The sequence below is a fragment of the Pan paniscus genome, chromosome 5 (genome assembly GCF_029289425.2).
Source record: "Pan paniscus chromosome 5, NHGRI_mPanPan1-v2.0_pri, whole genome shotgun sequence".
NCBI classification, from domain to species: domain Eukaryota; kingdom Metazoa; phylum Chordata; class Mammalia; order Primates; family Hominidae; genus Pan; species Pan paniscus.
This window is the reverse complement of record NC_073254.2, coordinates 96,054,148-96,081,545: the sequence shown is the minus strand read 5'-3', so window position 1 is coordinate 96,081,545 and position 27,398 is coordinate 96,054,148. Positions and strand designations below refer to the sequence as shown.

At 39.2% G+C, this 27,398-nt stretch overlaps 1 protein-coding gene across 1 annotated transcript in view; it reads left to right on the top strand.

Annotated features, from left to right (window-relative positions):
- IMPG1 (interphotoreceptor matrix proteoglycan 1) overlaps positions 1-27,398 on the top strand; it is a 126,990-nt gene that overhangs the window by 15,183 nt on the left and 84,409 nt on the right. The window contains exons 4-9 of the mRNA XM_008975372.3: positions 7,568-7,632; positions 10,614-10,717; positions 13,964-14,104; positions 21,231-21,289; positions 24,952-24,972; positions 26,963-27,210. Coding sequence (XP_008973620.3) covers positions 7,568-7,632; positions 10,614-10,717; positions 13,964-14,104; positions 21,231-21,289; positions 24,952-24,972; positions 26,963-27,210 — 638 coding nt within the window. The remainder of the gene's footprint in view (positions 1-7,567; positions 7,633-10,613; positions 10,718-13,963; positions 14,105-21,230; positions 21,290-24,951; positions 24,973-26,962; positions 27,211-27,398) is intronic.

Genomic DNA, 27,398 nt, shown 5'->3' with positions numbered 1-27,398 from the left:
CCTGCTAAAGGGGAAAAAGAACTTTAAAGGTTAACTGCAGACAGGGTGGAGAAGAGAAAAGAAAAAAAAAATTTAAAAATGCCTGGGGAAGAACCTCTTACTCTTATGCAAGTTCCTCCACCAGGGAGAAAAGTTTAATTACTGTCCGATGGAGCTGAACCCTTTGGCCAGGGAAGCAGAAGGCTGCTGTGGTGATGCATAGCTGGGAACAAGCCAGCCAGCTGTGTGGGACCCTTGGACCATGAGTCCCAGCCCCAGCAGGGAGGGGAGAGCAGCGGGGAGCTGCTGCTCACTGCTCCTTTTTTGACCCTGAGAATGGAAGGAAAGGGCCATGAAAAGGCCCAGGAGCAATGGGGTATGGGGGCATGGTTTCAACCACCCTCAGAAGTCCAAGGATGAAAAGGCTTAGAAGCAACAGCGAGAGGTTTTGAGTCCCCATTTCACTCACCACTTCTCGAGCCCTACGTTGGGCGCCAAAAAATGTTGCAGGACTTATCCTTAGTTCAGCTAAAGACAAGGTCCTTGTCTGTCCCACAGCCATGACAATTTAGGCTTGCAGATGGTTTGAAGGGTGAGTAAAGCAGGGTTTTATTGGGTGAAAAGGAAAAAGAGGGGAAAATAGGGACTCTTGCTAGTGAAGAGTCCCTGCTAGAGTGCTTCCCACGCAGAGTCCCTGCTAGAGTGCTTCCCGCATGCAGCTTGAATCCCAGGTTCCACACAGGAAGAGGAGGGGCCAGGCTCCTCCCCACTGCAAACTGCACAAACTTCCCATAGGCTCCATCCTGGTGGGCAGGCCAGTTGGAGTTTTTGGGGGGACCTCCTCCCACCTGGCTCTCTCACCACTACTCCTTTCTAAGTAAAGCTTGTTAGAATGGGCCAATATTATACACAAATAGCTCTACCACCATGACCTTGGATCTGCTCCTAGAATCTCTTCCACATCATCATTCCACGGCACTGAGAACCTACCCCCAACTTCCTGGCTAGTTACCATTACAGACAATGGCTGTGCCCAGAATACAGATTTAGTAAATCTGTATTACCCAGAAATCTATCTCTTTCCCATTACTGTAACCACAAGAGTTACTTTATTAGATAAGCTTAATGACTCTGGATATGCAGGCTTGAGGGTCTGAGATTTTAGCAAGAATATTTCAGTCACAGATCATGTCATCAATTATCTCTGATGTCAAGAACACAGTGTAAGTGGAATGGAACTATAATATTAGACCCCAAAGACCAGCTTTGCCTACCACAGAACCCCAGGAACACAAAAAAACAGGATGCTTACGGAAAACACTGGAGTCAAACATAACCATTTTGGAGAGTTTTTTGCATTTTTCGGCAATGAGAATATATTCAAATATTACTTCTGTAATTTAAAAATAGGTCAATCCAGTTTTAAAGTACGCTTTTCCTATAACTTTTAGGTCTACTCAGTATAAGAAATTTTTTTTTTCTTCATAACTTTTTTTTTTTATACTTTAAGTTTTAGGGTACATGTGCACATTGTGCAGGTTAGTTACATATGTATACATGTGCCATGCTGGTGCGCTGCACCCACTAACTCGTCATCTAGCATTAGGTATATCTCCCAATGCCATCCCTCCCCCCTCCCCCCCACCCCACCACAGTCCCCAGAGTGTGATATTCCCCTTCCTCTGTCCATGTGATCTCATTGTTCAATTCCCACCTATGAGTGAGAATATGCGGTGTTGGTTTTTTGTTCTTGTGATAGTTTACTGAGAATGATGATTTCCAATTTCATCCATGTCCCTACAAAGGACATGAACTCATCATTTTTTATGGCTGCATAGTATTCCATGGTGTATATGTGCCACATTTTCTTAATCCAGTCTATCATTGTTGGACATTTGGGTAGGTTCCAAGTCTTTGCTATTGTGAATAATGCTGCAATAAACATACGTGTGCATGTGTCTTTATAGCAGCATGGTTTATAGTACTTTGGGTATATACCCAGTAATGGGATGGCTGGGTCAAATGGTATTTCTAGTTCTAGATCCCTGAGGAATCGCCACACTGACTTCCACAATGGTTGAACTAGTTTACAGTCCCACCAACAGTGTAAAAGTGTTCCTATTTCTCCACATCCTCTCCAGCACCTGTTGTTTCCTGACTTCTTAATGATTGCCATTCTAACTGGTGTGAGATGGTATCTCATTGTGGTTTTGATTTGCATTTCTCTGATGGCCAGTGATGATGAGCGATTTTTCATGTGTTTTTTGGCTGCATAAATGTCTTCTTTTGAGAAGTGTCTGTTCATGTCCTTTGCCCACTTTTTGATGGGGTTGTTTGTTTTTTTCTCGTAAATTTGTTTGAGTTCATTGTAGATTCTGGATATGAGCCCTTTGTCAGATGAGTAGGTTGCGAAAATTTTCTCCCATTTTGTAGGTTGCCTGTTCACTCTGATGGTAGTTTCTTTTGCTGTGCAGAAGCTCTTTAGTTTAATTAGATCCCATTTGTCAATTTTGGCTTTTGTTGCAATTGCTTTTGGTGTTTTAGATATGAAGTCCTTGCCCATGCCTATGTCCTGAATGGTAATGCCTAGGTTTTCTTCTAGGGTTTTTACGGCTTTAGGTCTAACGTTTAAGTCTTTAATCCATCTTGAATTGATTTTTGTATAAGGTGTAAGGAAGGGATCCAGTTTCAGCTTTCTACATATGGCTAGCCAGTTTTCCCAGCACCATTTATTAAATAGGGAATCCTTTCCCCATTGCTTGTTTTTCTCAGGTTTGTCAAAGATCAGATAGTTGTAGATATGTGGCGTTATTTCTGAGGGCTCTGTTCTGTTCCATTGATCTACATCTCTGTTTTGGTACCAGTAGCATCCTGTTTTGGTTACTGTAGCCTTGTAGTATAGTTTGAAGTCAGGTAGTGTGATGCCTCCAGCTTTGTTCTTTTGGCTTAGGATTGACTTGGCAATGCAGGCTCTTTTTTGGTTCCATATGAACTTTAGTGTAGTTTTTTCCAATTCTGTGAAGAAAGGCATTGGTAGCTTAATGGGGATGGCATTGAATCTGTAAATTACCTTGGGCAATATGGCCATTTTCACGATATTGATTCTTCCTACCCATGAGCATGGAATGTTCTTCCATTTGTTTGTATCCTCTTTTATTTCCTTGAGCAGTGGTTTGTAGTTCTCCTTGAAGAGGTCCTTCACATCCCTTGTCAGTTGGATTCCTAGGTATTTTATTCTCTTTGAAGCAATTGTGAATGGGAGTTCACTCATGATTTGGCTCTCTGTTTGTCTGTTGTTGGTGTATAAGAATGCTTGTGATTTTTGTACATTGATTTTGTATCCTGAGACGTTGCTGAAGTTGCTTATCAGCTTAAGGAGATTTGGGCTGAGACAATGGGGTTTTCTAGATATACAATCATGTCATCTGCAAACAGGGACAATTTGACTTCCTCTTTTCCTGTTTGAATACCCTTTATTTCCTTCTCCTGCCTAATTGCCCTGGCCAGAACTTCCAACACTATGTTGAATAGGAGTGGTAAGAGAGGGCATCCCTGTCTTGTGCCAGTTTTCAAAGGGAATGCTTCCAGTTTTTGCCCATTCAGTATGATATTGGCTGTGAGTTTGTCATAGATAGCTCTTATTATTTTGAAATATGTCCCATCAATACCTAACTTATTGAGAGTTTTTAGCATGAAGCGTCGTTGAATTTTATCAAAGGCTTTTTCTGCATCTATTGAGATAATCATGTGGTTTTTGTCTTTGGCTCTGTTTATATGCTGGATTACATTTATTGATTTGCGTATATTGAACCAGCCTTGCATCCCAGGGATGAAACCCACTTGATCATGGTGGATAAGCTTTTTGATGTGCTGCTGGATTCATTTTGCCAGTATTTTATTGAGGATTTTTGCATCAATGTTCATCAGGGATATTGGTCTAAAATTCTCTTTTTTTGGTTGTGTCTCTGCCCGGCTTTGGTATCAGAATGATGCTGGCCTCATAAAATGAGTTAGGGAGGATTCCCTCTTTTTCTATTGATTGGAATAGTTTCAGAAGGAATGGTACCAGTTCCTCCTTGTACCTCTGGTAGAATTTGGCTGTGAATCCATCTGGTCCTGGACTCTTCTTGGTTGGTAAGCTATTGATTATTGCCACAATTTCAATCCTGTTATTGGTCTATTCAGTGATTCAACTTCTTCCTGGTTTAGTCTTGGAAGAGTATATGTGTCGAGGAATTTATCCATTTCCTCTAGATTTCCTAGTTTATTTGCGTAGAGGTGTTTGTAGTATTCTCTGATGGTAGTTTGTATTTCTGTGGGATTGGTGGTGATATCCCCTTTATCATTTTTGATTGCGTCTATTTGATTCTTCTCTCTTTTTTTCTTTATTAGTCTTGCTAGCAGTCTATCAATTTTGTTGATCCTTTCAAAAAACCACCTCCTGGATTCATTAATTTTTGAAGGGTTTTTTGTGTCTCTATTTCCTTCAGTTCTGCTCTGCTTTTAGTTATTTCTTGCCTTCTGCTAGCTTTTGAATGTGTTTGCTCTTGCTTTTCTAGTTCTTTTAATTGTGATGTTAGGATGTCAATTTTGGATCTTTCCTGCTTTCTCTTGTGGGCATTTAGTGCTATAAATTTCCCTCTACACACTGCTTTGAATGTGTCCCAGAGATTCTGGTATGTTGTGTCTTTGTTCTTGTTGGTTTCAAAGAACATCTTTATTTCTGCCTTCATTTCGTTATGTACCCAGTAGTCATTCAGGAGCAGGTTGTTCAGTTTCCATGTAGTTGAGCGGTTTTGAGTGAGATTCTTAATCCTGAGTTCTAGTTTGATTGCACTGTGGTCTGAGAGATAGTTTGTTATAATCTCTGTTCTTTTACATTTGCTGAGGAGAGCTTTACTTCCAAGTATGTGGTCAATTTTGGAATAGGTGTGGTGTGGTGCTGAAAAGAATGTATATTCTGTTGATTTGGGGTGGAGAGTTCTGTAGATGTCTATTAGGTCTGCTTGCTGCAGAGCTGAGTTCAATTCCTGGGTATCCTTGTTGACTTTCTGTCTCATTCATCTGTCTAATGTTGACAGTGGGGTGTTAAAGTCTCCCATTATTAATGTGTGGGAGTCTAAGTCTCTTTGTAGGTCACTCAGGACTTGCTTTATGAATCTGGGTGCTCCTGTATTGGGTGCATATATATTTAGGATAGTTAGCTCTTCTTGTTGAATTGATACCTTTACCATTATGTAATGGCCTTCTTTGTCTCTTTTGATCTTTGTTGGTTTAAAGTCTGTTTTATCAGAGACTAGGATTGCAACCCCTGCCTTTTTTTGTTTTTCCGTTTGCTTGGTAGATCTTCCTCCATCCTTTTATTTTGAGCCTATGTGTGTCTCTGCATGTGAGATGGGATTCCTGAATAGAGCACACTGATGGGTCTTGACTCTTTATCCTATTTGCCAGTCTGTGTCTTTTAATTGGAGCATTTAGTCCATTTACATTTAAAGTTAATATTGTTATGTGTGAATTTGATCCTGTCATTATGATGTTAGCTGGTTATTTTGCTCGTTAGTTGATGCAGTTTCTTCCTAGTCTCGATGGTCTTTACATTTTGGCATGATTTTGCAGGGGCTGGTACTGGTTGTTCCTTTCCATGTTTAGCGCTTCCTTCAGGAGCTCTTTTAGGGCAGGCCTGGTGGTGACAAAATCTCTCAGCATTTGCTTGTCTGTAAAGTATTTTATTTCTCCTTCACTTATGAAGCTTAGTTTGGCTGGATATGAAATTCTGGGTTGAAAATTCTTTTCTTTAAGAATGTTGAATATTGGCCCCCACTCTCTTCTGGCTTGTAGGGTTTCTGCCGAGAGATCCGCTGTTAGTCTGATGGGCTTCCCTTTGGGGGTAACCCGACCTTTCTCTCTGGCTGCCCTTAACATTTTTTCCTTCATTTCAACTTTGGTGAATCTGACAATTATGTGTCTTGGCGTTGCTCTTCTCGAGGAGTATCTTTGTGGCATTCTCTGTATTTCCTGAATCTGAACGTTGGCCTGCCTTGCTAGATTGGGGAAGTTCTCCTGGATAATATCCTGCAGAGTGTTTTCCAACTTGGTTCCATTCTCCCCATCACTTTCAGGTACACCAATCAGACGTAGATTTGGTCTTTTCACATAGTCTCATATTTCTTGGAGGCTTTGCTCATTTCTTTTTATTCTTTTTTCTCTAAACTTCCCTTCTCGCTTCATTTCATCTTCTATCCCTGATACCCTTTCTTCCAGTTGATCGCATCGGCTCCTGAGGCTTCTGCATTCTTCACGTAGTTCTCGAGCCTTGGTTTTCAGCTCCATCAGCTCCTTTAAGCACTTCTCTGTATTGGTTATTCTAGTTATACATTCTTCTAAATTTTTTTCAAAGTTTTCAACTTCTTTGCCTTTGGTTTGAATGTCCTCCCGTAGCTCAGAGTAATTTGATCGTCTGAAGCATTCTTCTCTCAGCTCGTCAAAGTCATTCTCCATCCAGCTTTGTTCCGTTGCTGGTGAGGAAGTGCGTTCCTTTGGAGGAGGAGAGTCGCTCTGCTTTTTAGAGTTTCCAGTTTTTCTGTTCTGTTTTTTCCCCATCTTTGTGGTTTTATCTACTTTTGGTCTTTGATGATGGTGATGTACAGATGGGTTTTTGGTGTGGATGTCCTTTCTGTTTGTTAGTTTTCCTTCTAACAGACAGGACCCTCAGCTGCAGGTCTGTTGGAATACCCTGCATTGTGAGGTGTCAGTGTGCCCCTGCTGGGGGGTGCCTCCCAGTTAGGCTGCTTGGGGGTCAGGGGTCAGGGACTCACTTGAGGAGGCAGTCTGCCCGTTCTCAGATCTCCGGCTGCATGCTGGGAGAAGCACTGCTCTCTTCAAAGCTGTCAGACAGGGACATTTAAGTCTGCAGAGGTTACTGCTGTCTTTTTGTTTGTCTGTGCCCTGCCCCCAGAGGTGGAGCCTACAGAGGCAGGCAGGCCTCCCTTGAGCTGTTGTGGGCTCCACCCAGTTGGAGCTTCCTGGCTGCTTTGTTTACCTAAACAAGCCTGGGCAATGGCGGGCGCCCCTCCCCTAGCCTCGCCGCCGCCTTGCAGTTTGATCTCAGACTGCTGTGCTAGCAATCAGCGAGACTCCGTGGGCGTAGGACCCTCCGAGCCAGGTGAGGTCTATAATCTCGTGGTGTACCGTTTTTTAAGCCGGTCAGAAAAGCACAGTATTCGGGTGGGAGTGACCCAATTTTCCAGGTGCCATCTGTCACCCCTTTCTTTGACTCAGAAAGGGAACTCCCTGACCCCTTGCGCTTCCAGAGTGAGGCAATGCCTCGCCCTGCTTCGGCTCGCGCACGGTGCGCGCACCCACTGACCTGCGCCCACCGCACTGGCACTCTCTAGTGAGATGAACCCGGCACCTCAGATGGAAATGCAGAAATCACCCGTCTTCTGCGTCGCTCACGCTGGGAGCTGTAGACCAGAGCTGTTCCTATTCGGCCATCTTGGCTCCTCCATCAAGAAATTTAAATGTATGTTCTCTACTGTCATCAAGCTCTCTTTTACCACCTCTTCCTTCTTTTCTATTGTACTAATAGAAAAGATGAAATATCTACAGAGAAGACATTGGGAGAGCCTGGTGAAACCATTGTCACTTCAACAGGTAAGCTTAGATCTAATTTCTTTGCTTCTAAACTTTCATTCAAATCATCATGATAGCATGTTATTTATAAAACAATTCCTAATTAAAGATAATGTTTATAATGTACTTTCTCAAAACTAGCTTATATTTCTAACTTTATAACATAATTTAAATTTATTGAATAAAACTTGGAAAATACGGAAAAGAATAAAGGTAAAACCAAACCACTCAATATCTTACAGTTTGGAAACAACCATCATGAACATTTACTGCCTATTTTCTGCCTTCTTTCTTCCATTATATACACATATTACTGAGACCATATTTACTTAGAGTTTGTATCATTTTTTCCACTTAACCTGATGTAAAGGATACTTTATAGTTTACTAAAATTTCTTCAAAGTTATCATTTTAATGACTTGCAACATTCTGTTGCATCCATACGGATGTCATCAACTTAACCATTGCATCATTGTATCTGACATTACAAATAGTGTTTTAATTAAGATATTTAAACATAAATCTTTGTCAAATCACTAATTTCTCAAAATAGATTATTAAGTCAAACACTATGGATTTTAAGGCTTTTAATACATTTTGCCAAATTTTTTTTCCAGAAATTTTGTTACAATTTAAATAGCCCACTGGCAGAAAAGACAAGAACCTGTCTCATTGCAGCACTTATCAATATTGAATATTACTATTTATTCTAGAGTTTGCCAAAAGGCAGAGGGAAATCATTTCTCCTGTGTTTATTAGATGTTTGAAATTTCTCTTTCATGTATATTTCTATTGCAGTCTTCCCATTTTCACATATAATCTAAGAATATTTTTAAATATACACAATAAAACTATTCTCTGGGCAATGTATTCCCCACTTCATTTGATTTTTGGTAATGTGAATAATGTTTTAAGAAATTAATTTTTGATGACTTAAAATGTAGAAATTGAGAAAATAGATATTTGTATATAAATGATATTACTTTCCCATTTCTTCCTTTACTGACATTCAGAGAAAGCCGGCAGTGCCTATATTTCAGTTTTCTCCTAAGTTCAGCTAATTTATCATTTCTGGACTGACTTGTAGCTAATAATAGGACAAGCCTAGTTGAATTTTAATTATAAAATGACAGTAAAATGCATTTTTAACAATAAAAAGAAGAGCTGCATAGTTAATTCCCCCATATAAACAGCTCAAATTTGACCTGTGACACCTAATATCAAATCTTATTCAAAAAGGTATTATTTAGAGGAGGAGCATATAAACATGTAAAAAGATGTTTGTACTGACTTCATTTTAATATGGGAAAACGATCAAAATTAATAAGAGAACTGAAATTTGTATTTCTACTTTAAATTTGAAGTTAATGTACTTTAGCTGATAGAAACTTTTGTAATAACAAGATTAGATTTAGTAAGTTAGAGTAAGTTAAAATGACCCCTTTCTTATAAATTATTTTTCATTTTTTTAAATAAAAACTTTGAGGGACCAGTGGACAATTCATATATTATAATATAATGTGATATATCATCACCATATATTTGAGTTCTAGCAACAAATGTTTTAGAATTATTTCCCCAGTACTTCTGGACACCTCCAGTTGAAGTATACACACAGAACAGTTAAGATTAGATTTTGATTGGGAACTGTTACTAGGTGCCTAGGTGTGAAGGAAGAGTGAGAAATCTCCAAAAGAGGCTGAATGTACTCAAAGACAAACCCAGGCTACCTAATAATTGTTTTTAGGTGTAAGTATGTGAATAATTTATCTTTTCAAGGCAATAAAATGGAAGGATAGCCAAATAAAAATTTGTTCTTCTAGGGTACCAGCTAAGTACTTTTTTATTGTAACAAAAATTATAGCATAAACCAATTATTCATAGAATTACAAAGTTTGAAGATGCCTTACATTGGTAATAGTCTGGTGAAGTCCAAAGCACAGAACACATCCATCCCAATTGCTCACAGCAGGATTCTTCAATGAGGGCAGAAGGGGAAGATGCCAGGGACCACATCCTTTGAGGTTCTGATATGCCACAGGGTATGTATTTTATTAGCCAAAAAACTGCCTTGCCTAGATGATTCTGATACCCACTCTCACGCCCCCACTAGGAAGCACAATTCCACACCCAGAGCAATTACTTCACAGAGCCTCACAGTGACAAGTAACCACTTGTGACTGCAGATTCCCAGGTACCACATACTCTTCAGGGAGTAAGGAAAGATCGAATCATTTTTCAGTATATCTTGTTTTCTAAAACACAAGAATAAACTAAGGCATTCTATGTTTTTGCCTAATTAAGGTTGAAATGGAAAGTTGTTTCTGGCTAAATATAAACCAATTAACTATAACACTATTTTCTCTGAGCATTTTTTAAATAATAATTTATTACAAAATAGAAATGCATTTGTATTACAATAACGCTTTTTTCTTTGCTTGAATAGAACCCAGACTTGCACTCTATGAAGATCTTTAAAAATATCAAAACATTTGCCACATATTTGAAATGGTTTATGGTGATCTGTTCTAAAAGAAGTGAAATTCATAGCATCTTAAATGTTCTTTCATCTCTTGGATTTTCTGATTAAAATCTTATTCCTCAATGATTGCTTAAGCAATCTACATTTTAAAGACTTGGGCAGTATTCTAAGAAAACTCTCAGAAGAGCAAATTCAAGGTAAACATCTGCCTATGTGTCCTTTTTATTATGTCATTAAGAAAAAATTAATCAGGTCTCATCTGGCAAAAGCATTTAAGTATAACACATACAGGGAAGCACCAAATTTGGGTCCTTAAGAGAAAGAATGAAGAATTTAGGACAGAGTATGAATCATATTTTTTCAAGAACATATTTACGTGATCTTAAAAAGATGAGTTCAGAAGGCACCTAATATCTGTAAATTCCAGAATGACAGAAAAAGCATATTGAATTTTGACCTTGTTCTAATTTAAACTCCTCCATTCTCATTTTTGTGTCTTTAATTTTTAAAATTTTCACAGATGTTGCCAGCGTCTCACTTGGGCCTTTCCCTCTCACTCCTGATGACACCCTCCTCAATGAAATTCTCGATAATACACTCAACGACACCAAGATGCCTACAACAGTAAGAAGTTCCTAGAGTTGATCTAGCTCTTCATGTGCCTGTTTTTGTTCTTTAGCAAAACAGGAAAAGAGAATGGATAAACCATCCTTTAAATAATATTAGTGCTGCATTTTTGTGACTCTGGTTAAGAGTCAGTGACTTTGTTCTATTCTTTATTCTCACTTCTTCCTAGGTACTGAGGGGGAAGCATAGATTAAGACCTAGAATAAAAGGGGAGGAGTTACAAGAAACAATTTATAAGCTGTGGAGTGCTGGGGCTCTTTTTCCCCAGCACCTAACAAAACCTTACACACACACACACACACACACACACACACACATATATATATGCTCTCCAAGTGTTAGAATGAATGAATGAATCAATCAATCATGAAGCTCTTTCGCCACTGAAGTATAATTCCACATTGACAACAAGAGTGAAGGTTTTGTTCTCAGTTATGTCCGGGATGAATAGGTCAAATAGATATCAAAATGATCAAAATCCTGTGTGTAAAACTAGGGAAAAATAAACACAGTGTTCTAAGGCAAAGAGGAGCACTGGCCACCACTCTGAGTGTGAAGGTATGTGGGATGAGAGGATGGTTACAGAATTTAATTGTGGAAGCAGGGAAACACTGTCCTCATTGTCGACAAATTGTCGAACTCTGTAAAATATTTGAAGAGATTTATTCTGAGCCAAATATGAGTGACCATGGTCCATGATACAGCCCTCAGGAAGTACTGAGAGCATGTTTCCAAGGTTGTCAGGGTGAAGCTTGGTTTCATACGTTTTAGGGAGGCATGAGACATCAATCAAACACATTTCAGAAGTACATTGGTTTGGCACAGAAAGGCGAGACAATTTGAGGTGGGGAGGGCTTCCAGGCTATAGGTAAATTTAAACATTTTCTGGTTGACAATTGGTTCAGTTTGTCTAAAGACCTGGGATCAATAGAAAGGAAATGTTCAGGTTAAGATAAAAGGTTGTGTAGACCAAGGTTCTTTTGAAGTCTCATAGTGGCTGCCCTTAGAGACAATAGATGACAAGTGTTCCCTATTCAGACCTTTAAAATGTGCTAGACTCTCAGTTATTCTCTTCAGGATTTAGAGGGCCTGAAAGAAAAAGATCTGGCTATGTTAATAGAGATTCTTTACAGATGCAAATTTTTACCCACAAAGGATGACTTTGCACGGCCATTTCAAAATATGGCAAAGAGACATGTTTTGGAGTAAAAACAAGTTGATTTTCTTCTTTGTCATATAATGTTATGCCAGAGTCAGATTGGAAAGTAAGTCACACTATATAGGGTTAAATAAAACCCATCTGATGAGAATTTATGGTTTGTAGGGCATGACTCCCCAAACCCCTTAGATAGGAATTTGGGCAAGATAAGAAAAACTCAGAGCTTAGTCCTCACTCATTAGCCATGTGTGTAGAGCTTTGGCTGCACAAAGTAGGCAGTAGGCCCCAAAGGAGGCAGTAGTATAAGGAGTGGCAGACTAGAACCTGGCTTCTCACACGGCCACTACCACCAGACCTACCACCCCTGGGGCCTGAGAGGCGACTCCTCTAACCCTTTCCCCTTCATTACAACCTCTCTCCAAGGCACAGGTCAAAGCTTCAGGGCAAAGGCACAAAGTTCAGCCTCACCAGCTCTACAAGATAAATCAGAGATTAGACCCTGCTGGCCATCCTATCTGCCCATTAGGCCACATGGTTCCAGTTTTGGTTGAACTGCTGGCATGAACAAAGAATGAAAATATTGTATTTCGGCCAGGCATGGTGGCTCACGCCTGTAATCCTAGCATCTTGGGAGATCAACACAGGAGGATCACTTGAGCCCAGGAGCTCAAGATCAGCCTAGGCAAGATTGGGAGACCCCATCTTTACAAAAAATTTAAAAATTACCTGGGCATGGTGGTCCATGCCTGTAGTCCCAGCTACTTGAGAGGCCGAGGAGGAAGGATTGCTTGAGACCGGGAGGTTGAGGCTGCAGTGAGTTGTGATCGCCATTGCGCTCCAGCCTGGGTGACAGAGTGAGACTCTGTGTCAAAAAAATAAATTAATTAAAGAAATAAATAAAATATTGTATTTTTCTGAAAAATGCTCTTCCCTCAACAGTGAAAAGTACTGTTGGAAAAAATTGTTGACCATAATTCAGTATATATTCACTATAAAATTTCTAAGACAACTCATCTGTCATCTCTTTTCTCACAACCCCTCTGTCCCATCTTCTTCAAAAGCTAATATAAGTTCCTCTCTCTGGTTAAATATCCCCAGAATATTTCATTTCACAGTCATTTAAATGTTCCATGAAACTTCCAATTAGCCTAACAAAATGGAATACTTCTAAAGAATACTGCATGTCAGACTTTTCAGTGTCCCATTGATCCTAGCACCATGCTACACCCATACAGATGCTCAATGTGTGTTTTTTTCGAATGAATGAAAATCTTTTAAACAAACATCAGAAGTCTTTTAAATGTGAATCCACATCCTTCTTGTGTCCTACTAAAGTTAGAGAGAGGCTGCAGTATTGTCCATGCCCATGGCAGAGGGGAGTTTGTGACAAGAAATGAGGAGGAAATACATCTGCTACCATTTATCCAGTTGAGCTCTGTCCCTCAGGGCAATTTCCATTAACTGTTCTCTTCTTTCTGCTTCTGTAACTCTGATTTCACTGTAAGAGATCATGTACGTAACCAGAGATATTCAATTTTCTGCAGAGATAATTTTACTTTTTTAAGAAAACTAATGGACCTTAGTATCTTCTGGGTATCCAAGGTTGAAAACTCTGTCAACCCCAAGTTTGAAACTGAGCTCTGGGCTTGCTCTGTGTCCTGGAAGCCCATAGGAATTCAGAGCAATGAGAGACCCCTGCTGGTTTCCAGACCAACAGGCAAGAAGGATGACCTCTTGGCCCTTAGTGATGGAGACCAAGTCCAGATCCTCAGAACCGTGCCGCCGTTCTTAGCCACCTGCTTCCAAAGGTGGCCCAAATACATCATTCCTTCTGAGAGAAATTTCAAACTTTCTCTTGGCTTGATAGTATTTTCTAACTAGTTTCAATGTGAAATTTAAGCACAAATTTTCTCATTAAACCAGTCTAGGCTCTTCTCTAAGTTCTAGTTAAAAGGATTTTTATTGCAAAACACTTAAGCCTTCATAATCCACTTCTTGAGACAGTATCAACATATATTATCTAAAATAACCATTTATTTGTGGTTTAGGTTAACAGAAGTCCTTTTTTTTTTTTTTAAACTCAGGAAAGAGAAACAGAATTCGCTGTGTTGGAGGAGCAGAGGGTGGAGCTCAGCGTCTCTCTGGTAAACCAGAGGTTCAAGGCAGAGCTCGCTGACTCCCAGTCCCCATATTACCAGGAGCTAGCAGGAAAGTCCCAACTTCAGGTGAGTAGACCCGGCCCATACAACCACACCTCAAGCTCCCACTGAGAGGTGGGAGCCGATAGGACATAAACCCTTATGGCAAACAGTTCCAGCTTCTCCTGGCATTCATGTTTAACCATTTAAAAGAAAACCAAAATTACAATGGGCCCTAACATGTTAGAACAAATGGATCTCCAGGAAAGTTTTTCATTCCAGCCTTTCTATTCTCAAAACTTGCAGTGGTCCCCACCTGCCCCCTCTATCCACAGTTTCGGTTACCCTGTCAACCATAGTCCAAAAATATTAAATTGAAAATTCCAGAAATAAACAATTCATTAAGAAGGTCAATAGTAGCCTAACATATGTCACAATTTCTATACCATTTACCTTACTTCGCCTCATCACATAGGCATTATATTGAGAGAGAGAGAACACATTCACATAACTTTTCTTGTAGTATATTGTTACAATTGTTCTATTTCATTATTAGTTATTGTTGTAAATCCTTTACTGTGCCTAATTTATAAATTAAACTTTATCATAGGTATGTGTGTATGGAAAAAAAATGTAGTATATATGGGATTAGGTACTCTCCACAATTTCAGGCATCCATAGGGTCTTGGAATATACCCTCCACCAAGGATAAAAAGGGACCACTGTGTTTACATTTATCTTTCTTCAAAAATTAGTAGGTTTTGCCAACCGCGGTGGCTCATGCCTGTAATCCTAGCACTTTGGGAGGCTGAGGCGGGTGGATCAGGAATTCGATACCAGCCTGGCCGACATGGCAAAATCCCGTCTCTACTAAAAATACAAAAATTAGCTGTGTGTGGTGGTGGGCGCCTGTAATCCCAGCTACTCGGGAGGCTGAGGCAGGAGAACCGCTTGAACCCGGGGGGCAGAGGTGGCAGTGAGCCAAGATCGTGCCACTTCACTCTAGCCTGGGTGAAAGAGTGAAACTCTGTCTCAAAAGATAAGTAAACAAATGTAAAATAAATAAATAAATAAAAATTAGTAGGTTTTAAAATCTCATTGAACTGAAAGACATTATGCAGCTGCTCTATGCCTAGACGACCATTATGGTGATGGTTTCACTGGTATATACTTATAGACAAATTCATCAAGATGTATATACTAAATATGTACAGCTTTTGATATGTCAATTATACCTCAATAAAGTAGATTTAAATAAAACAAAATGACTACGTAGGCACCAAGTAGAGAATATGCTGGGTTAAAATATAAATTATTAATTCATAATACTTTGTCTTTACATAATATTTCTATTTTTACAGTTTGATGCAATTTAAAGACACAATATTTTTCATGGGTGATAAGAGGAAGGCAATTATATTGTCCATGTCATCAATTAATAAACTGAGGAGCTTTCCCAAGATGTCTCTTCCATCTCTGACCTTTGTTATATCTGTCTGTCTCTAATTAAATTCAAATCTCTTCAATTCCCTGCAGGATAAATCCAGCTACTATGCTGAGTGTGGCATCTATATACCATAATAAGATCTCTGCCTTTTTTTTTTTTTTTTTGAGCCTCACCATATACCAGTTCCTTATCATCCCCCTCCTTTTCACTCTAGTTTCCAGGAATGCAAACTATTTCCAATTTGTCCCCCGTTTAGCCTTTACATGTGCTGTCTGCTCTGTCTAGAATGCCCTTCTCCAAGTCTTGTTTTACATACTTCAACATGGAAAGTTCCCTCTATTCATTCTGCATCCAGTGTCTCTCCTGGGCTCACTCATTGCTTTCACAACACCCTTTCTTGAGATTGCTTGCTTATATGTCTATGGCCTTTGCTATCTCTACTCCTCCCTCTTCATTCACCCCACTCATCACCACCAGGCTATGAGCTTCTCCTAGAGAACAGGAGCTGTTCTTTTAATCTCTGATGCCTAACCTTCTAATACAGAGTTTGGGATGCAGTTAACTACTCAGTAATTGTTTGTATAAATGCAACTGAAAATAGAAGCATCCATGAGATTACATAACCAAGAACTACAATGTGGACAACAGGAGTGCACATGAATCTTACTCAGCATGGCCAGGGAACAAACAGGCCCCCTTCTCATACTTGGAGAATTCAATACGTACCTCTTCTCACCCTGAGAGGAGATGAATAAGTGAAACATTCTTAACCTCCAGCCTCTCTCTGCATCAGCATTCAGCCAATAAAATGTAAAGAATTCTTTCTATAAATGTCAAAGTAAAAGAATCAGCATGGGGCATTTATGAACCAGAAAACTACTCAGACATGGATTATTAGACCAAATGAATTAAAGAATAGTTTGTTAACATTTCCATTTGTTCTTTGGAACATTCTTTTTGGCAATTCCTTAGTATAGTCAGAGTATCTTCAAAGTAGGATAATTGTCCATAGACTCTTTGATGATCTATTGTCAATTTTCTAAACACTTACAACAATCTGATGTAGAATAATGCAAATATATTGGGATTTTTTAAAAATCAGAGTTCTAGTCCTGTTTTTGCCAAAAATTAGCTCTGAGAAATTGGAGATCCCTGGCCTAACTTCCTTGCTTAGAAATTGTAGAAGATGACCTCAGAGTTCCTTTCCAAGTCTAAACTGCTGTGTATAGACATAATAGCTAACACTTTTCTTAATGCTTTATATGTACTAACTCATTTAATTTTTCATGCAATTCTGTAAGTGAGTAATATTATTTCCCCTTTTTGTAAGAGGGAACTGAGGAAAGGAGATTAATACGTCCAACGGTGCCACTTTTATTATCTGGCAGAGCCAAGATTCCAACCCAGGCAGCCTGGCACCAGAACTCTTGCTCTTAACCACCATGCCATGCCTCCTATTTTTCCCAGATAAATGTTTGTGGGAAGGGACTATTGTATCATCATCAAATGGGCATGTCTTTTGTCTTTTTCTTTCTTTCTTTTTTTTTTGAGACAGAGTTTAACTCTTGTTGCCCAGGCTGGAGTGCAATGGTGCCATCTCAGCTCACTGCAACCTCCGACTCCCAGGTTCAAGCGATTCTCCTGCCTCAGCCTCCCAAGTAGTTGAAATTACAGGCAGGCACCACCATGGCTGGCTAATTTTGTATTTTTAGTAGAGACAGGATTTCACCATGTTGATCAAGCTGGTCTCGAACTCCTGACCTCAGGTGATCCACCCTCCTCGGACTCTCAAAGTGCTGGGATTACAGGCGTGAGCTACCGTGCCCAGCCAAATGGGCATGTCTTGCTAGCCTCTGAAAAACTTATAAGTCAAAGAAGAGTACATCCTGCCCAATCTTGTTCCAGAGACCCCTGGCGTCAGTGCTGCTGGTTCCATTTGCACAGTCGTCACTGATTTCTCTAAGATTGAACCCCTCTGCTTACAACATCTTTTCCCTCCCCAGGTTCCCTAGCAGGGCCCCAACCACCTCACAGCCTGCCATCAGATAACTAATCAGCCCCACCACAGCCCAATGCCTGCATTAGCACATTCAGGCCTAATCAGGAATTAATGGACAGTGCTTCGCAGTAATTTAATTTCCACAATAAACCTAATGAGCAATTTAATACAAATGTCAAAAGGAATCATTTAGTTGTTGTCTGAATGCTTTCTCCTGTGCAAACATTCATGAAAACTCAACACAGCTGCCTTTTTATAGCCCAGTTAACATACATTCCAGCAGAATCAGGGAGGCCCCTGTGCATTTAGTATTATTAATAAGGTTAACTGGGCACTTAATTAGCAATTTAGTGGTTAGTGCTCCATGACTAGAAGGTCCCCAGAAGATTATTTAGCAGAATTAACTGAGGCTTTTGTCATATCCTCCCTAGATGCCTTCCTCACACTCCTAAACAAAGCTGACTCTTAATCAATCCCAGATAGGTTCACAAAGAGGGCATGGACACAAACAATAAATCCCTTCCACCCAAGCCAGTGCCATGGAGCCCTCCTGGAGAGGAGGAGGGCTCTCCCCCGCAGTCCTCCCTGTTGCTGATGCTGCAGCTGCAGGCATCTACAGTGCCAGTCCCAGGGTCGATTGACTGTTTTCATGTATATAACAGCATCTCTGGTATCCTGGAGAAGAAAAATGGATGATTCAGGATCTGAATCTGCTGCTCCAGAAACTGCAGCTCATGTTTAAATGTTAAATCCCTGGAGCTGTTACTGAAATAGCATGGCAAATTCCCTGTGGCCCCAAAGCTGTTTGTCCTAGGAAGCCACAGCAGACGTGAAGCATGTACACAGACCTTCCTGCCCTCAGAATAAAGACTAGCTTTGCAGAACCCAACCTCCTAGATTTCTGTTGAGCCCATGGCAGGGTGTGGGTGGAGACACAGAAACTCGCTCCCCAGGCCTTCTGCCCCTGACCTCTACAGGGACCCTCATCCTGTCCTTCCTCCCTCTGAGTTTCAAAAATGACTAACTAAAGACTTGCTCTACTCTTTCCAGGCTCCATGCCGTGTGCTCACTTGGGAGAGTAAGAGAAAAAATGGGCTCTCAGGAGCTGGCAATCCAGCAGGAGAAGTAGAGAATAAGAAAGTAAATAATACAAATCACTAACTGCCCAGCTGTGTACCAGGCACTTGTTACTTATTAGTTGTCATTGTTATTCCTTTTTGAGTAAGGAGACCAAGAGTCAGAGAGATTAAGCAATAAACTCAGGATCTTGCAGCTAGAAAGTAGCAGAACCAATATTTAAACCCCATCCCGTACAAAGAGCTCCGGATCACCCAAAAGCTGAGCTACCTTCATCACTGTGATTCCTATTATGTTCAGGGAATGAAACTGCTTTTAATATTGTCACAAAAAATATGTATATAATTAGAAGGTAAATCAGTCTGCTGGGGGAAAAAATTTGTAATGCAGTCTAAAGCCCAGTGTAAGTGATTTGGGGATTATCTGTATATCACTGCTCTAGTCCTTCACACGAACAATGTAAAGTTGGCAGTAATTTTTGATGTGGTGACAACACAGTGGAATGGTAGTGAATTTAGAGAATGAAGAGATGCACTCAACTGAATTAAACAAAATGTGCTAGGTCCCTACTATGTGTATGACAATCTGCTAGATGGAAGGAGGGAGGTAAAGAAAAATGAATAAACAGGACATGGCCAAGGAGCATGATCTCGGTGAGGGAAACTGACATGTACCTCACAGACTTTTATGGGGTATACTGCAATAAACTCTAGAGTAGTAGAGAGAAGAAATAATTGAACCTGACTTTGGGGCTCTACAAATGCTTTTCAGTACAGAAGATGTCTGAGCTGGCTTTGAAAATGGGTGCAGTGTGGGGAGGAGGGAAAGTTAATAAGCAGAAGGTGGAAAAATTGAAGAGAAAATAATTCATAGGAACTTGAAGACATAGAAGTGTATATTGTATGTGGGAAGGAACAGGGGTCAGTTTAGTGTCAGTAAAGGATAAGATATTGGCCAAGGGGATAATGATGGCAGGAAGTGAATGGTAAGGTACCTGGGGGTGGGGTGCAGATTCTGGAGGGTCTTAAATGCCATTCTAAACAGTTGGATCTTGTTCAATGGGTCCAGCAATGAACTGTTAGTAAAGATTCTTAGTAAAAAGATTAACTTCAAAATAAATGTAGTCAAGGAGATACCTTCTCCTTCCTCCTCTCCCAACACACCCAGAAAACCATTTCTTCTCTGCCCACTCACACACATAAACCCATTTCAGCAGTGCAGGAGTAGGGATAGGGAGGGTATGCCAGCCCTGTGAATGAGAACATGGTGAAAACAAAAGACCTTGTGGAATTCAAACCAACCAGAGTCGGTGGCTGCATGTGGGGGGTGGGAGGGAAGGTATCTAGGGATGCTGCGCTTTCTAGAATGGAAGACAGTCGGGGTTCATGACCCTGTCTGAGACAGAGAGGCTGAGGACAAAGGCAGACTTGGGAAGAAGAGAATGGCTCTGGTTTGGGCAGATTCATTTAGTGGCAAATGTTGGGATATTTATGTGGAGAACTCAAGGCTGCGTATCACTGATCAATTAAGCCATGGGAGAAAATGATATCCCCCGGGGACAAGGATAGGAGAGAGGGGACAGGGAAGAGAGGAAAGGGATGGGTGTCTGCTCACCTGTTCAGTTTCACCTTTCACCCTGCTCTCTCTCCCAAGCTTCACTACTCAACCACTATCCCTTCCTCAGTCTCTCTTGCCTCCCAGTCTCCAACAGGAAAGCTGGATGGGGCAGTACTTGTCCATGTGACGGTGTCCCCAGAGCCTAGCACAGCATCTACAGTCGAGCTTCCAGAAGAAAAGAGAGAGTGACTGAGTGAAGCAGGGAGGCTGAAGATGGAAACTCGAAGGCTCCTTATGTTTAAAGTAGAAAGTAAATACAGAAATAGGGTGGAGCAATGAAGATGGAGAGAGTGGTCAGAGAGGTGGAAGAAGAACCAGGAAAGAGCAGGGACACTGTAGAGGGGGGAACAGAAATTGCCACTGGATTTAGAGAGAGCTGGAGAGACAGTGGCCTGGAGAGAATGGCCAGGCTGTAGTAGCTTAAGGATTAGTTAGTACAGCAATTATAAAATATTATAACAGGCCTCATTAGTAAGGTCAAATTAATTAAGAAAATTTATTGTGAAGTCCATATGAATCTAAGAGTAAATCTAATCTATTAGATTAGAATCTATTTCTACCACTTTAAGTACAGCAGCCATTTTGAATGTAATCATCCCTTTCACATTATAGATATTTTCCAAACCATATCATTAATTCAGAAAATATCATAGCTAAAATATTATAGCTAACTCTAGTTATATTATAGTCAGAAAATATTACCCTATGTGTATAAGTAAAACTCCTGTAGACAAAAAAGTTTCCTTCAAATACCACCTTAAAGCTATTTTATATTTTATTTAAAGTAACCGTAAGAGCAGATCAGAACTATCCAGTTACAGCTTTTAAATAAATAGCAAAACACTTTCCTCCGGGTTTTGGAAATCACTAGGAACAAAGAGTTTGGCCTCCTTAGTTGTTTCAATTTTTCTTTTTCATCTGATCAATTTGGAGAGTTTTTTTAAAAGAAAAAATAATCATTTTCCATTTTCAGCTGTTCCCCTAACTCATCAAAAGTGTTCAGGTTTTTCAGTTAGGCAAGAACTGACCCAGCAGAACCAAAGAGTATTTTACAAATTTCTTTCTCTCTGCAGATGCAAAAGATATTTAAGAAACTTCCAGGATTCAAAAAAATCCATGTGTTAGGATTTAGGTAAGTAAGAGAATCAAACTCTTCTCAATTTTTAAATTACTTTCTTCCTATCCTTTTGTAAAAACAATGCCATAAGGATTATAAGGTCCTTTTTCCCCAGTTGTTTAGCTCTGCCAAATCCTGGAAACGGAGTACGTTTCAGATAAAGGAACTGTCTAATTAGAACATGACTCTAGGTGATTCTTAAGGGGTAACACAGGAGCTGTATTCCTTCCTTCTTCTGGGAATCAGAAATAGTGCTCTCTATAGAGAGCTCATCTGCTGTCTTTGGTCATGTGGTTATGAATGAGCTTCTTAGGAAAATACCTCAGTAGAGACAGATGAAAAAAGGTAGACATTAATTGCCTACCTTTTTAACCAGGTGTCTGATGGCCTGGTTTCCTATGGGATGCTAAATAACATCACTATTTAAACAAACCATGCTGCCCAAGAGAGACAAGTGAACAATAAAAAGTCATAGCTATCCGGCTAGGAGAGTTGGGAAAATGGGGTGGAAAGGAATAGGAGCATAAGCAAGACATTCTAAAATATACCTTTTATGTCATTTTGACATCTGATTCATAGTAATCTATTACCACTCAAAAATTACTAAATTAAAATTTTAAATAAAAAAATAAGATCATAAGATAGTGCCACACTAAAGAGGGTTTAACCATATTCCCACATCTTTGGCACAAGGAGGGCTGTATCCTTCAGCATCCCAACACTCTAATGTGGGTTCATGATTGGGGGAAATAATTTTTAAATCTTTTATTGTAAGTTCTCATTTTTCAAAACATCTACAGATGAACTCATAATATGCTATTTTTAAAATGTGCCACAGGGTAAATATCAGCCCTGGTATGAACAGAATGAGATTTCTTGCCCCAAACGAGCTTTGTAAACCAGGGAGCGTGGGCTCCGCCAGAAGTGTTTCTGGCTCCTTCACTGCCTACTGTCTGAAAGCAAGAAGATGTACAGAGCAAGGGCTCCACAGGCCCAGAAAAAGAAATAGCTTTGCAGGGAGCTCTCATGGTTTATTTCTTTCAAAGCTATCAGGCCCCTCTGATTTGTATAACTCCAGAGAAAGGAAATACTGAAAAGTGAAAGTTATAAAAGATGAAACCCTTAATATCTACCAAAGCAGACTCATTTTTCTTTATTTCAAGATGCTGCTCGGTAGTATTTTCTGTGAAATCAGATGGATTAGAGAAAAATAAAAGTTGATAGAAAAATATTCTGCATAAATGCAAAGGTTTTCTGAATAAACCACTGCAGTGGAAGAACAAATTTTTAATTTAAAGCTGAAGGAAATGATGGGAACAGTTGTTTTGGTGAATATTAAAATGTTCATTATCCACCTCCCTTCAATAAATGAAAAACAAAGGTTTAAAAAATCTGTTTTAGAAGTAAACCAAAATGTTAGATGATGAAATTTTACAAGGTAAATATTTTAAAGATATATCTCTTGACACTGAATTTTTCCCAAGTGCTTATCTTTGTAAGGATTTATTATTATTTCTGCCAAAGATGCCTACAAAGTAAGTTTGATCACATTTTCCCAGTGATTTCCATGATGACATGAAGATTTAGTCCACCATAAAATATTTTGGCCCTTGAATACAATAAATAATGTGCTCATGACAGTGGCAAAATTGTAATCATTAATAATGATGCTCAGAATATTATAAAGTAAACATGTTATTAAGGAAATTGCTTTTTTGTGGGCCAGATCCCTGAAGAAGACCAAAAACCCTGTGAGTCTCCTGGTACTGACTGTCCTCCAGCTCATTTGTATAAAGGTTGATTTACAATTTAACAAGTACTTTTTTATCAGTGACTTCATTGAATTCAACGTGACTGGGAAGTAGTTAGGACATGTATCATTAACACAATTATGAAGATGAACAATGAAAGGGCCACTTTAAATATTGCTTTATCTCTCAGCAAAGGTGGAAAACTATTAACAATCATGCAGTCTTGTTGGAGGGTATACTCCTTCAAATACTTGTGCACAAATGTTCAAAGCCGCTTTATTCTTAATAGCCAAGACCTGGAAATAACCCAAATGTCTATCAACAGGGCAACAAATTGTCATATATTCTTGCCATAAACAACTTCTCAACAAAGAAATGAACTATTGGAATACACAACAACATGGGTGCATCTCAAAATAACTACGTTGAGTGAAAGAAGCCAAACAAAAGTACATCATGATTTTATTTATAATAGACTCTAGAAAATGCAAACTGATTTACAGTAACAGGAAACAGATCAGCAGTTGCTTAGGAAGGTGAGGCAGATAGGGATAGAAGGGGAAGGATCACACAGTAGGATGAGTAAAGCTTTGCGATTGATGAATATGCTCACTATCTTGATTGTGGTAATGGTTTGACAGGTGTATGGCATCAAAATTCTTGGATCGTATACCATAAATATGTCCCATTTGTTTATTACAATGATACCTCAACAAAACAATTATTTAAAAATTAAAAGGACTAGGGTCTTGACCCAGGAAGCCTGGCCTCCTTACAGAACCTCATGGATTACAAACTATTGCTGAAAACAAGCAAGAGGGAGGATGAGTGTCTGGTTGGTAGAGAAGGAAGTCTCACCCCATACAGCAGCACTAGTTAGATTCTTCCTTGCCTCCACAGAAGGAGGGTTGTGGCATGCCTGTAGCATGTACATTTCAGTCATATGATATCTGGGGATGAAAGTTACATTAGTTAATATAGTCCAGGCAGAAAGGGCAACAACCCCAATCCCATCACATGTGTAGAGTGTCTTTGGCAGCAACTACCATTTGAAATGTAAAAGGAGAAAGCTGGACATAGCTACTAAACTGAATTCATACATGTGTCCAAAGGAGTGCAAAATGTGTTCATCAGTTTGGTGACTAAATGGTCTTTTTTCATGCACAAGCAGGTGGTAGCATGGAAAAATGAGCCAGGCTTGAGGTCAGGAAGGCCAGGATTTCAACCCTGCAATTCCCATTTGACACTTCCTTCTATGTGCCTGTTCCCTTTTCTGTGAAGCTGGGATTACATTGCTGAAAAGATTAAATGAGAATGCATGTAAATTGTTTAGTACAGACCACTCACCCAGTAAACAGGTGGTGGTTTTTCTTGCAAGCTGTCCCATGGTGAATTGGATCAATCCCTCAAAGCTTACTGATAGCAACAATTCAAACATAATCTGTCAAGAAAACACCAGTTCCACGGTTTTGCCTCAGATAAATTATCTTCAGGAATAAACTAATCATTTAATGACAGTAAGAGCTGAGAAATCCATTTACAAAATACTTTTTTAAAATGTTCTGGCACCAGTACCCCCCAAAATGTAAAACATGTAGGATAGATTTCCAGCCTTTTTAGACGGAATATGAAGAAATTAAGGAATGTAAGAAGACCAAAAGTGCAGATAATCTTTGAACTAAGGCTCAAATCCTAATCAGAAACATATAATGATGTTTACTTCTTAGATTCATATCTCTCTCAAAGTTTCCATTCAAATTCTGATGGCAGTTTATATGAATCTTTCAAAGCTCTGAACAAACAAAAGAGACAATGGAAAGAAATATTTTTTTCTTTTATATATAAAATAATTCATTGAATGTCTCAATAAATGTCATTAAATTTTTTTCTCTTTTTCATGTTTCCATGGTGCATGATGAAATGAAGACCAAAGAAAGAAAAAGATGGGTAATTTGGACTTTAAGTTTTGAAATATAGTACATTCCCGTCTCCCCCAAATTTATATACTGATTTTGCACAAATAATTTTTACATATAATGTCTTGGATAAGCCCATTACTTTTTGATGGTTTCTTATTTAAATGGAAGTAATTGAACAATTGTCCAGTAGTTAAAAAAAAAAAATTCTCTTATCAAAGTCACTATGTGAGATACAGGTAAATATTTCCTTGGTCAGCTGAACAGGATTTTATCATACTCAAGGTATAGCTAGAAAAACATAAAAACACTATCTGTGCTGCAAGCATAATTATTTCTTAAATGCCATTTGTAATGGGCAGTTGTCTATCTGAAAGCACACACATACATGGAATCAACCTAAGTCTGGAATAAAGCAGAGAAACTAATTTGCTCCTTTCCAAGGTCAATGTGAACTGAGAAAAGGGCCCACTATACCTTGGAGAGCTCAGTAATAAGAATCAACTTTGGCTCTGTAATTGACTAGTGAAATAACAAACGATAGACTCTAAATGATTGTGTCATCTGAAAAACCACCAAGAATACACATGATCAGTTTCTGTGGCCTTTAAAACACTTCTACATCACTCTGTCTAGATTTATGACACGAACTAAAGGTAAAACCTAATTCCTGAGGACAGAGACATAGAGAATCCTGTTTCATTTTTGCATGCAAAAAAGCTTTGAGTTAATGAATAGGATAATAAATACAGTTACCTATGTCCTGCTTATTTTTCTCTTTTCTCACACCTTCCTTCTAAGATGTTATTTTAAAAGCAGCTTGAGGGAAAAGAGTGTTATGTATCATTTAAAGTTGTATTTTTTTAATTAAAAAATACTTATTTTAAAAAAGTAGAAAAGAAATAGCCTTAAGAACTGAACCTTTGACTTGGTTACAACACATATGTATATATATATATATACACACATACACACACACACACACACGTATATATACCCATATGTATATAGGTGTATATATATATATGTGTGTATATATACACCTATATACATATGTATATACACACACCCATATATGGGTATATGGATGGGTAATTTGGACTTTTTTTACATATATATAGTATATATATTTTTTACATATATGTGTATATGCATAATAGTATATATATATTGTGTGCATATATATATACATATATATGTATATATATACACACATATATGTGTGTGTGTATATATATATATATACTATTGTCCTACTGCTATATCTTACATTGCTATTTCATAGACCTTCCTAAAGGAGGCTATTTGTAGAAGAAAGGATAATTCATCCTTCTTCTTGATTGGCACGGCATGACTTATAAGATCACAAAAAATAGTGGTCAATACCAGCAACTTTTTTGACAAAAAGCACTTTTTCAAAAAGACCTAGGTGGGCACAGTGGCTCAGGCCTGTAACCTCAGCACTTTGGGAGGCCACAGCAGGCAGATCGCTTGAGCCATGAGTTTGAAACCAGTCTGGGCAACACAGCAAGACTCTGTCTCTACAAAAAAATTTAAAATTAGCCCACTTCCTTCCTGTGTTCCCAGCTATGCTGGGGGATAAGGCAGAAGGATCACCTGGGCCCCAGGACTTCAAGGCTACAGTGAGCCATGACCATGCCAATGCACTCCAGCCTGGGTAACAGAGTGAGACCCTGTCGCAAAAAAAAAAAAAAAAGAAAGAAAGAAAAAAAAAACCTAAAGTAAAAATCTATGGTCACTTGATTCAGTTAGTAATCCTTCTTTGAGGTGGACTGACCTCCCTCCTGCCATTCTATTTTAGAACTAAAAGATATATTTATTCTTTTTTCATATTTTAAGTTTCTGATAAATGTTGAAATGTTTTAAAGTGGGATATTCTCTCCGAGCCCATCAGGAAAGAGGTGGAAGCTATCCTGAAGCTTTGTAGCAATCTAGTGATTCTCTTTGCAAGGCATGTAACCATGGCTTTGGGTGGGGAATGTGTCCTCTGCTATCTACAGCTCAAGCTCCACAGAGATGCAACTTACGGCCATCTTTAAGAGACACAGTGCAGAAGCAAAAAGCCCTGCAAGTGACCTCTTGTCTTTTGATTCCAACAAAATTGAAAGTGAGGAAGTCTATCATGGAACCATGGAGGAGGACAAGCAACCAGAAATCTATCTCACAGCTACAGACCTCAAAAGGCTGATCAGCAAAGCACTAGAGGAAGAACAATCTTTGGATGTGGGGACAATTCAGTTCACTGACGGTCAGTTAATGATTGCTTAGTTCTGAGTTTATTCTCATTTTGGCAGAGACTAAGAATGTGAATGTCTCATGGAAACTGTCATTTTAACTTGGGTCTTCTAAAGTTAATCATTACTGTGACAGGAATACATATGGTATCATTTCTAGCTTTTCTCACTCCTTCCTGTGTCTCATTTGATGAGTCTTTGG